This window comes from Schistocerca cancellata, chromosome 1 (genome assembly GCF_023864275.1).
Source record: "Schistocerca cancellata isolate TAMUIC-IGC-003103 chromosome 1, iqSchCanc2.1, whole genome shotgun sequence".
In the NCBI taxonomy this organism is placed as follows: Eukaryota; Metazoa; Arthropoda; class Insecta; order Orthoptera; family Acrididae; genus Schistocerca; species Schistocerca cancellata.
In genome coordinates this window covers 509,482,124-509,494,437 of record NC_064626.1, presented here as the reverse complement: position 1 = coordinate 509,494,437, position 12,314 = coordinate 509,482,124, and the positions used below count along the sequence as shown (strand labels likewise).

The 12,314-nt window shown below is 46.9% G+C and overlaps 1 protein-coding gene across 1 annotated transcript; it reads right to left on the bottom strand.

Moving 5' to 3' along the window:
- Positions 1-601: 601 nt before the first annotated feature.
- On the bottom strand, positions 602-11,430 carry LOC126186766 (facilitated trehalose transporter Tret1-like). Its single transcript, XM_049928243.1, has 4 exons — positions 11,379-11,430; positions 5,814-6,094; positions 2,934-3,485; positions 602-1,198 (listed from the first exon to the last, which is right to left on the bottom strand). The coding sequence occupies exons 1-4, from the start codon at positions 11,428-11,430 to the stop codon at positions 602-604; spliced, it is 1,482 nt and encodes a 493-aa protein (XP_049784200.1).
- Between the last annotated feature and the right edge of the window lie 884 nt (positions 11,431-12,314).

The window sequence follows — 12,314 nt, the reverse complement described above, 5'->3', positions numbered from 1 at the left end:
CGTTTCTGCCTCGTTAGAAGCTCTTCCACACATTCCTATCGACGTTTAATGCCATTGCTGGTAAAATATAGAACAATTGCTTATTCTATTACTCGGTGTTCGCTTGAACTGCTGTAAGCATCTCGTTTCAAGCTAGCTTAATGGTTAACGTGGAATTATTTTCTTCGAAACAGTGGAACTGAAACAAAGATTGAGTCTTAGGTCTCGTGGAAAATTTGTCGAATACTGGTAGAAGACAGTTCAAACTTCATATAAGATGTTAACAGTATGCATATATCCATTTCAGAGCCAAGGTTTCGTGTGTAGAATGGAAGAACAGATGCACGCGTTCTGTCCAGCAAAACCAGTTATTTTAATGCTCACAGTGGTTACTGCGAAACTGACGACCCTAGCCTCGAGCTATCAATAAATTCCACATTTAAACGAGTAGCTCTTGATTTCCGGCATAAAATTGTGCGCTTTGTAGCGACAAGTGTCCTGCCAGTCACGGACAGACAGCAGGGATCTGGTTTGTGTCGTCCCGCATGGAGCTCTAGTTGATTCTTCAATCAGGTTCCAGCCGCCCATAGCGGTCACTCGTCGGGACGACGGACGCGCACCGTTAAATGACGGCGTCGCCGTCGGCGACGTCGTCAGCTCGGGTCTCGTCGTCGGCAGTAGCGCACACGACCATGGGCCCCTTCTCCAGCATCATATTCTGTATCTCATCGCCAGTGAGGCCGCTGGTCTCTGGAACGAGCAGCACCACAAAGATTGTGTACGCCAGACAGACGAAGGCGAGCACCGAGTACGCCACGGTGGTGCTGAAGTGGTTGACGAACTCCTCGAAGAAGCCGGTCATGACGGCGCAGGTGAGCCAGTTGACGGAGGTGGCGACGCCGACGGCCCAGCGCTTGTCCGCCGGCGGCAGCAGCTCGGCGATCAGCAGCCACGCCAGCGGGCCCAGGCCGATGGCGAATCCGATCAGGAAGAGGTTGATGGCGACCAGCGGGATCCAGCCGGCCTCGGCGTGCAGCCACGGCGAACCCTGGTGGAGGGCGAACGCCGCGTGTGAGAACGTCATGAGCAGCCCAGAGGCGATCAGCAGCGGGCGCCGGCCCGCGTTCTCCACCAGCACGGACGAGAACGCAGTGGCTACGAACTGGATGGCGCCGGTAATCACTGTGGACAGCTGTGGAGAGATCGACGTGCCGGCCTCCTGTGGAAGAAGAGAGTGTGTCGTTAGCGCTGTTTGAAGCCCTAGAATGCAATACAGGACATGGTTCAGTTCATGAACAACCATGAGCCTAGGACTTCCAATTACGAGAAATGAGGTAGCCCTCATAGATAGTGCATCGTCAGTCACGAGGCATTGCTAATAATACAAGTCATTTCACCTATTATCGTCTCTAGATAACAAACTGGAAGTAAAGGTTATAGCTTAAATCTCGGATACCTAGTAATCGACAGCCACCTGACATTGCAAAGAATGCAATCCCCCTGAGACTTTACCCCTAACTTTTATATAATTCTCGAATCCCTTTCAGTTTTTCTCAGTATTATTATAAACTACACGAAATTCCATTAGATCGACTATCAGCTCCGAGACCATGCCTGCGGTTACCCTTGACGCTGCATCACCGACAGGAGCGCCTGCGATGGTGTACTCACCGACGAACCTGGGTGCACGAATGGCAAAACGTCATTTTTTCGGATGAATCCAGGTTCTCTTTGCAGCATCATGATGGCGACATCGTGGTGAACGCACATTGGAAGCGCGTACTCGTCATAGCCATACTAGCCTATCATCTGGCGTGATGGTATGGGGGTGCCATTGGTTACACGTCTCGGTCACCTCTTGCTCGCATTGACGGAACTTTGAACAGTGGACGTTACATTTCAGATGTGTTACGACCCGTGGCTCTATCCTTCATTCGATCCCTGCGAAACCCTACATTTCAGCAGTATAACGCACGACCGCATGTTGAAGGTCCTGAACGGGCCTTTCTGGATACAGAAAATGTTCGACTGCTGCCCTGGCCAGCACATTCTCCAGATCTCTTACCAGTTGAAAACGTCTGGTCAATGGTGACCGAGCAACTGGCTCATCACAATACGCCAGTCACTACTCTTGGTGAACTGTGGTATCGTGTTGAAGATGCATGGGCAGCTGTAGACACCATCCAAGCTCTGCTTGACTAAATGTCCAGGCGTATCAAGGCTGTTACTACGGCCAGAGGTGGTTGTTCTGGGTACTGATTTCTCAGGATGTACGCACCCAAAATGAATGAAAATGTAATCTCATGTCAGTTCTACTATAACATATTTGTCCAATGAATATCTGTTTATCATCTGCATTTCTTCTTGGTTTAGCAATTTTAATGGCCAGTAGTGCATTTACTGAAGACTAGGACACCTATTAGCGCCTGAGCATTTAAACCTGGAAATATTTTGGTGGACAGCACTACTTCACGTTTAACAGATTTCCTTACTTTCCAGAACAATTTTCGTCAGTGGTTTGGCCTTCAGAGGAGTTTTCATAATTGTTTGGCCTTGAATGTATGGAAACCAAATAGAATTACGAAGAGAATTATTTATAAAGTTTTAGTTCCAACTCGACAAAATTAAGTTGAGTAATATACGATTGGTTTCTTTTCAGGCACATGTCTACAGTCGGTAGGAGTTAATTCCTACACCACAGTATCGTAGCATGCCACTAGAAGATATTAATTTTGTCAGTGGTTTGCGCCATTTTTTCGTTTCTCTGGCTGCGTGCTTAAGTACCATGTCACGGAGATATCGGTCTGTACCACGTAAGTTTAACCAATTATGTAATTTTATTTTATTCAAAGTGGTAATTTGAACTTTATGGCATGTGTGTCTCGAAGAATTTTTTTGCTTTGATTTGGCTTGTTCATTACTGTTCTTGCTCTTTTTGTTGCAGTTGTACCAACCTGGAATATGTCGATGGTGTAGAACAGGATGGCGTCGACGCCACTGAGCTGCTGGAAGGCCATCAGCGTGAAGACTATGATGCACGCCCTGAGAGTGGGCGTCTCGGTGCGAACGGCGCCCTCCACGTCTTTCTCGCCCGGCAGCTGGTCAGCGCACAGTGGCTGGGCCAGCTTCTCCTTCTCCTTCTCCTTCTGCTTGAGCAACACCAGCTCGGTGGGCGCCAGCTCCAGCTGGAGCCACAGCTCGGCCAGCCTGGCGCGCTTCAACTGCCCGCGGCCGCGCAGGTACTCGGGCGACTCGGGCATCATGAGGAAGGTGACGCAGAAGCAGAGCGGCAGCACGGCCATGCTGGCGGTGAGCCAGCGCACCGGCACCACGATGCCCAGCCCGTACACCACGAGCAGGCCGGCGGCCAGCATGAGGTCCAGCAGCGTGCCCAGGGCCCCGCGGATGCCCGGAGCCGCCACCTCCTCGGCGTACAGCGGCGCGATGGCCGTCACTCCAGCGGACGCCAGGCCGCTAATGAAGCGACCCACCATCAGGAGGCTCACCTGCAACAAGAACGCGGCTGTCAGTTGCCGGGAACATTTCTCTCCTTCCACAGGACATGACCCAAAAACATTTAGAAAATGATAGTTGACAATGGAGGTGGAGAAAAGTGACACATTACCTTCCTGAACGATTTGGTAGAAATGAAAGCAGATGGAACACCAGAGCACAGAGTGTGTCGCAAGCCAACTCGTACCGATATTATGCTCAAAGTATTTGTTACCCATAAAAATAGCACACTGATAACCTTGGAGCGGTGAAGGTAGTGCAGAACTGGACCAGGCAGTGTGACCATCCACTGGTGATCTAAGTCATAACAATCAAGTGGTCTGCATATGTCGTTCGATTTTAGGAATCAGTGCGGTAATTGGGTAGACATGGAGGCGTAGCATAATGAGGGAAAGGAACTACCTATGACTGCGAATACTTTCCTGATGGGGATCTTGTATAAAAATTTCTCACTAATGATTTTTATTCCAGTCTTTGATCACAATATCAATTCTTTAGACGATGGCCGGTTTAAGTCCGTAATGACCATCCTCAAATCTTTTTTACACCATGTCCTAAAGTGATAAGGCCATAATGGCGTCGTCAAAACATATAAATATAATCAGCGCGGCATCGTCACATAGATCCAAATAAGGTGTAGAATACGCCACATCGTTCACACAGTCATTATTATTGAGTAACCAGTTGCAATAATGACTGTGTGGATGATGCGGCCTATTCTACTTCCTTATTTTAGATCTATGTAACGATGCCGTACTGATTATATTTATATGTTTTGACGATGCCATTATGGCCTAATCAGTTTAGGACATGGTGTAAAAAATATCTGAGGAGTTTCATTACGGACTGAAACCGGTCATCGTCTAAAGAATTGATATTGTGATGAAAGACTGGAATAGAAAACATTTGACAGTACTGGATCACTGTTTCTACACGCGACTATGTCACAGTTGGTGATTTCTCACTAAGCTTGTCGTGTCAAATTCGATAAAATGTCAAGCTTTCGATGAGTACCCCCATAATTGTCAACAGGCCCATGTCTGTTTGTTGTGACACTTGTTAGCCTCCCCTTCTATGCCCAAAGGATGCCATCTGATTGGCTGGAGTATGTCGTGATGACATCACGGACATGGTGCGTACTGAGGCACCGCACTCTGTGTCCATAGACAATGCTTGCCGCGTCATCACTCGCATTGGGTGTAAGCTACAAGAAGTCTTCCTCTTTGCGAAGGCTATTGCTGCAAGCGGCACATACAAGCTGCACGTCTTCAGTGGGTCCAACAACACGGGAACTGGATAATACCTGATTTGGCGCATGTTTTCCCACCACTCGCCGATTGTGCCTCTTTTCAAATGGTGCAAGGTTCCGGGTTCACCGACGCCACCGCGAAGCGTTTAATCAGCTATGTATAGATCTGGCACTGGTGCTTCTCTGAAGTTTTGCGCTCCTCTTCCTATCATGACTTGGGCTCGTCACTCAGGTTAACGTGAACATGCATCAGGGTCTTTGTTTGAACATTCTCAGAGACGTTTCCGCAATGAGGGTGAAATGGCTCTGAGCACTATGGGACTCAACTGCTGAGGTCATTAGTCCCCTAGAACTTAGAACTAGTTAAACCTAACTAACCTAAGGACATCACAAACATCCATGCCCGAGGCAGGATTCGAACCTGCGACCGTAGCGGTCTTGCGGTTCCAGACTGCAGCGCCTTTCACCGCACGGCCACTGCGGCCGGCCCGCAATGAGGGTGTTGGGGACATACTGTCTTACGTGATGGTAACAACGATGTTCGTCTAGGATCCTGGTTTGCCAGTCAGGCACCATACTGCAACCCATCCGGCTCGATAAATCTCGCAATGTTAATACCTTAGAAAATTCTGCTACTATTTGGAATAGTGAGTGAAGCGTAGCAGTCAACATCCGAGCAAGTATAGCTCTTTATCTCTGACTTTGGTTTTTTGTAGGATTTTGTACATGGTTATTGCTCGCGTATCTGATCTTTCTGGATACCGAAATCTCCGTGTTCCGTGAACAACGATCACGTGGAACTCAGCTTGTCCTGTTCAACCACGAGACTCAGTGTAACTGTTAGTACTCTGCTCTATACACCGTAATCTGGCTTGCGGAGGATAGCTGTGGATGCAGATGTAGAATGGCTGATGGTGATTATGTCTCGGCCCAAATCAAGTCACGGTATGGGGCGGAAGAAATCATTGGGCCAACAGTGAGTACTGACCAAGAATGATGGTAGCTTGTTCAGGGTAGCTGTGGATTCGCGATGGAGGCGTTGTTGTGCGGTGTCGGCAGCTAGGAGACTCACCCATTCGTGGAAGAGCAGGAGGATCCAGCTGATGAAGAGCAGCGCCCCGAAAGCGACCAGCGGCAGCTTGCGGCCGTAGCGGTGCGTGAGGAAGCCGGCGGGCACCGAGCCGACGAGCGCGCCCAGCGGCAGCAGCGCCCCTATCCAGGCGCCCTCCTCCGTGGAGAGGGGGTCTCCCTCGTAGAAACCTCCCTCCGGCTGCTCCGACAGCCTCTGCAGTACCGGCAGCACGGGCGCAGTCCAACCCATGGCGCAGCCGACACATAGTGTGCTCAGGTTAGCTGTGGACACGTGGCAAGGCGTGATACTGTGCAGTCCACGAACACGAGAGAGAGGACGGTACAAAAAACAATAAAAGACTGAGTACTTCTTGTGTCTGACGTGGTACTCCTGGTCAGTTGGCAGCAGTGTGGAGCGGGGCCATGAACGACAAACGAGTTCACCGTTTAGTAATTGTCGACCAGGAGAATAAGCGTTAGTAATGTTGTACAAAACAGGGATAGCTAGAAAGCATTGATAGCTTTTGTAGAACTGGCAGGATGTACTCTTTGTATCCTACGGTCAGCCAATATACAGGATGTACCATTTACCTTCACCGTTCCAGTGTTATTCCCAGAAGAAAAAAAAAAAAAAAAAAAAGTATCAAACAAACTTTCTTTAGTTACTAGAGGGAAATTAATCAGAATGATTGCCTTTCTTGTAACTTTTTTTCCCGAAGGTACCCAGTACAAATTTTTAAAATAACAGCTAATATTTTATTCGGCAATTGTCTTTCTCTCCTCCACACCTGTTCGTCCGTGAGCAGTTTTCGTAGAAGTGCGGCTGTGTCCTGCTTCATGCTTTTGTGGGCAGAGCCAACGCCTGGCCTACGTGAGGTCTCACCACGGCCGCCCCCAGATAATTATGAAGTATGGTATTTTTGCCTTTTCTGCACTTAAATATTACATTATTAGAAACGTAAGACAAAATTGGTTTTGATTTCCCCAAACTAACATAACTTATCCACTTGCTGGGCCTGGCAGTGCAAAAATGGAGATGCACTCCATCTTCAGGCCGCAAGTGGCCCATCGGGATCATCCGACCCCAGTGTCATCCTCAGATGAGGATTCGATTAGGAGGGGCGTGTGGTCAACACACCGTTCTCCCGGTCGTTATGACGGTTTTCCTTGACTGGAGCCGCTACTATTCGGTCGAGTAGCTCCTCAATTGGCATCACGAGGCTATGTGCACCCAGAGAAATGGAAACAGTGCATATCCGCTCGGATGGTCACCCATCCAGGTGCAGGCCACTCCCGACAGTGCTTAACTTCGGTGATCTGACGGGAGCCGGCGTATCTGCTGTGGCAAGGCCGTTCCCATAAAAAATGAGAGAAAAGGAAAATGCACATCGGTCATTCATTCAACTCTACCCGGCATCCTGCACGGTGTATTAGTACAGGAGAATCAGAGTCAATTTTGTGTTTTAAAAATAAATTTTTTTGTGAATAGTACACAGTGATAAGTTTGTGAACAGATCTTGAAGAGAGAGAGTGCTTACCGACTAGAAAACGTAGGGTGCTACTTAAAAAACTGTACTGCTGTTCATTGCTTCGTAATGAGCAAAATTAAAAGCAAGCAGTCATGCTGGATAATGTCCTCCTTGTAGCTAAGCAACATTTGTTTGACATATATGGGAGTCACGTTTGACGTGTCATCCCTTGTATTTCGTGTACGGCTAGACATATCGAAATGCGGTTTTTGGAGAAATGTGAGAGCGTCCAGGGGCACGTATTTTTTGTTTTGTTAATGTCTTAAGCTCTGGTATCAACAGAGATATCGAAGCAAGTACGTTCTCTAAAAGGAACTGTATACCTCCTACAACTGTTTTCGATAGTTCTTGAGAAGACATGGTGATGAGGACAGCACAACACCCAGTACGCGGGCGCAGAAAATCCCCGACCTCGCCGGAAATCTAACCCAGGCCCTGTGCAAGGCAGCCAGCCGCGATGTCCACTTAGCTAAGGGGGCGGCACAAAGCAGTTATTGTTTGAAAGTAGAGTACATTGCTTTTCGACTATTTTACGGTCGGGGGGTTTCGCAGTCGGGTGTCCTACAAAAGGAACAAGAAAATGAAGTGCAAACCCTAAAAATCTTTTCGAAAATAAAGAGAACTGACAGAACGGCTTTTAGTCTTATAGTGTCTACAGCTTTGAGTACTTACGGAAACAGCTGCGCTCTTGTTCTCGAGAAAATATTCAACAAATAGTCATTGTTAATTTAAACCTCCGTTTGTAAAAGATGCAAATTAACGAGGAAGGTAGCGCAGTGGCTAAGACACTTGACTTGCAACCGAGAAGGCAGAAGTGAACATTCCTCTTCTTTAATTCATTTTTCAGCCATTACTCCTGTAGCACCAATGTACACTTTTCCGGAAATACACAGTAGCTTGTAAACTTCTGTTTTTTCAAGGTGAGTATCTCTGAGCGATCTAAGGTGTTCCTTTCAGCAGGAGTTTGTAAACTTCGCCAATATTCCGTTTCTTCAAGTTCTTCACTATGCAGTCAGAGACGTCTTTGTTGAATGGCAAGAAAACTTTGGATTTCACAGCCGTCTGTACATCACTATCATATCTACGTAGCGGTCTTAACGCCCTTTTCTTCAGCAGACGAGAATCCGTTTTTGGCGTACTATTCTACATCGAGCAGTTCCTTATGAGCCTTATTGCTCGTTCTATAGTTTTTTTTTTTTTTTACGTATAACTCTTGCCGCCGATAGTGATTTGAATCCTGAGTGTAGGTAGCGGTCCATGTGTGTCGGCTTTCAGAATGTCATGTGGCGTCATGTAGGGCAACCAGTCATTTTGTTCCTTGAAGGCCAGCACGTTCAGAAAATGAAATTTACCATACACCTTCTCCTTCATAGGGAACTAAATGTTCATATTAACTGTCCACTGAAATATAAAGGTCTCCTTTCAGGCAGTTTTCCTGAAAGCAATATCTTTAATTATTGTCTTCGGTTCACCTAGTCGTTGAGATTGGTTTTCTGCTACTTACTTGCCATGTAACCATGCCTGGGAGAACTATTTCGAGAGGAAGCAAATTTACTGATTTTATTTCCTGATACCTCGTACCAACATTGTATGTTACTCTTTACTCATAACCTAATCATGCTTGGTTCTGTGACGGCCGAATGAGTGGCTAAATTAGGTGCATGTGCGATTGCAGAATCAGTATAGCTTCCTTGGTTTTCGTTGCAGAAGTGTACTAACGTCCGCTCTTTCCAAAAGTACGTTTTACGACTGATCACTCAGACCAAGGCGTGAACTCTTGTTCGAAATTTTGTCCGGTAAGCTGGTGGAAGGCTGAATAACGGGCTGTGATATTTTTACCTTCCACCCGATTTGCCAAAGCATTTGGCAACACGTCGTCGTTTCTTGTGACGATTGGGTTGCGACCACGTCCACTCTGGGAGGTTGCGCCAGAGCACAGTGGCCGGAGTGTTTTAGAAAGTGGTTGTTAACGGTGAGTCGGTGTCTGACGCTGTTGTGAGTAACATGTCTTGCTTTCCAGTGCATTTAGGGTAAAACCTATTGGCTGGAAATCCGGTAAGTCGTTTTCGCTTCGCGATGTAAGTAATCTCTGCATTAATTACATTCAGTTACCAAGGAAGTTCCGTGCACATTTTTTATCGGTTTTCAACTTAGTTTTAGAAGAGTGATTTCGTTTTACATTAGCATCGCCCGTTACGATTAGGTCTTTGGCTCTAGAGATTCTCTTGAGCAGAATGAAAAGCCACTTTTCGCCAAAACCGCACGGATTCTTAGGAATTATTAACGAACTTATCCTCTAATGTTTTCCCCATTGCTGTAGAGAGCGCTTGACTTTTTTTAATGTGTTCACAAGAGGAACCATGTCCGATCACTGCGACGGAACGATGCTTTGATGACAGAATACTGTCTATGGAATTGATTAGCAGGACAAGTGCCTTCATAAACCGTAATGTTAAGGTGAATCTTGCTTGTTAAATGATTCCTAAACATTAAGGAGATAATACCTCCATTTAATAAAAATCCATATCATGGGATATGTATGATTCGCTAGTCTTTTCGTTTAGATGCATTTCATCCCACCGCTCCTTTCCATCTCCAGTGATTAATAACAGCCGGCCGCTGTGGCCGAGCGCTTCTAGGCACTTCAGTCTGGAACCGAGTGATCACTACGGTCACAGGTTCGAATCCAGCCTCTGGCATGGAAGTGTGTGGTGTCCGTAGTTTAGTTAGGTTTAAGTAGTTCTATGTTCTAGGGGACTGATGACCTCAGATGTTAAGTCCCATAGTGCTCAGAGCCATTTGGGCCATTTGATTAATGAGAAATTTGTCTTTAAATCATCACTGAAATTAATTCTCTGATTTGTCGCACTGACGTCATGTAGTCAGATTTTCTCGTGCATTTTCAAATATATCATAGGTTTAGATATAATTACGTTTTCTAGTTGACATTAAATGATATTTTACTCAGTGGAATTTACGAAGAGAGAGGCACTGCCTGTTCTTGATAGGAAGCACAATAGCTCAACAGAGTGCACTGGATATATAACCCCACATCATACTACTGCTAAAGTCCGAAATTCAGTAAAGAGAATAAAAATCCGCTTCAGTTTCCAGTAATTTCTCAATTTATTGCACGATCGGTTTCGAAGCATAAAGCTTCATCTTCAGGTGCCACAAAATTTTATTATCGGAACATGAATGTGTGTCGGTCGGGACAGTCAGTGATGGGGTTTCACAATACGTCACACCAGCGTGATGGCAGCGTAGGACAAGCAATCAAAGAGCCCGTCTGGTGAGCACACGCACTTCCGTGTCATGCTGTCCAGGCGGGCGCTGTGGCTGCTGTTCCTACGCTGCCACGCGTTTGTGTGAAGTGGGTGTGAAGCCTCATGACTGACTAGCCCGACCGCCACACATTCATTTTCCCATAATTGCTTGGTGACACCTGAAGATGAGGCTTTACGCTTCGAATCCGATCGTGCAATAAATTGAGAAATTACTGGAAACTGAAGCGGATTTCTGTTGTGTAAATATGTTCCTCAGTGATGGTTGTTCGTCAGATCAAATACATTGTTCAAAACTAAAGTTAAATCCAGTCAATCAATTGATAAAAACACGACTGGGCATCTTTCAAAATTACCTATTGTGAGTAAACAAATGTATGGACGATCGTCATGAGAAGGACAGACAAAGCGGAAGATGTAGTACATCTAGGAGTAGCTAACTCATTGCTCGAAGGAGCATTGGAGAGGAAAATAAAAAGGTACAGAAGAAAAATTAGGACATGATAAAGAAATTGTAGAGGATGTTGGGAATGGGAGTCGCGTAGAGATGAAAAGATTAGGACAGCTTCGATTAGATGGAGGAGAGAGTCAAACCAGTCGCAAGCCTGATGGGTTGGAGGATATTGTAGAGGATATTGGGGATGGTAGTTTCGTAGACTTGAAAATATTACAATTTGGGAAGGGATGGAGGACAGATTCAAACCAGTGGGGTGACCGATGGCTTGTAGAGAACAGGAGCGGTGAGAGACTTACCAATGGTGGCGGCGAGCACCTGCTGCCAGTGGATCCTCTCCCTGACGGGCATGCTGAGGGACGGTCGGTGGTGGATGGTGGGCGCCGTGGTGAAGACTGGGTGGTCGAGGCCCGCAGCCGCCGGCCTTTATTGCGGCCCGTTATCGCCCCCGAGCGCAGATACTGTGCCGCGGTCTGGGCCAAGGCCCGCCCAGCGGCCTGTAATCACGGCGCCAGGTCTGGACGGACAGTACGCCGCAGATACCGCGTGACAACTGATTTGTATCCCAGATACGAGGCGCCGGCTCTAGCGCCGCCCTGCTCTCAGTAGCCAAGTGCCAGGTACTTACACTCCCTGCGAGGGGAAATGGCGGCTTCTGACCATCAGCGAAAACATTTAAGATCCACCATTGCCACGATTAACGTATGAAATTACCGTTATGACACCGGACTCCCATCCGACGATGACCTACGAAGTTTATATATTGCGCGATTGAACATTTTAACACAGCCTCACAAAAGTTGCCCTATTAAAGCTTTTAACACGGTCTCACAGTCACTGTTAGCCTTCTCACATCTCTGACCGATAAGTGATCATTTACGCTAGCTACTTCTTCCCCACGGCCTAGGTCAAACTCTGTGATTCACAGAGGAGTGATGAGTCCCATCAGTATGTGGAGTCGAAGCCACAGGAAAAACTTCTAGAAACCAAAAGCTACAGTCCAGCAAATTAACAATTACTGAGTGCAAATGCATCTTTTCCGAGTTATATAAGCGCTCTTGTTCGTCTTGTGGTTGATATGTTTGCTTTCAGATACACGCTTACGTGTCAAAAGTCATAGCATAGTCATAGGCACATATACAGTTTGCGGTATTAACCCGTACGAGAGGTATAAAAGAGCAGTGCAGGTTTCCTACATGATTATGAAGTACTGTGGGGCCGGCCGTTGTGGCCGA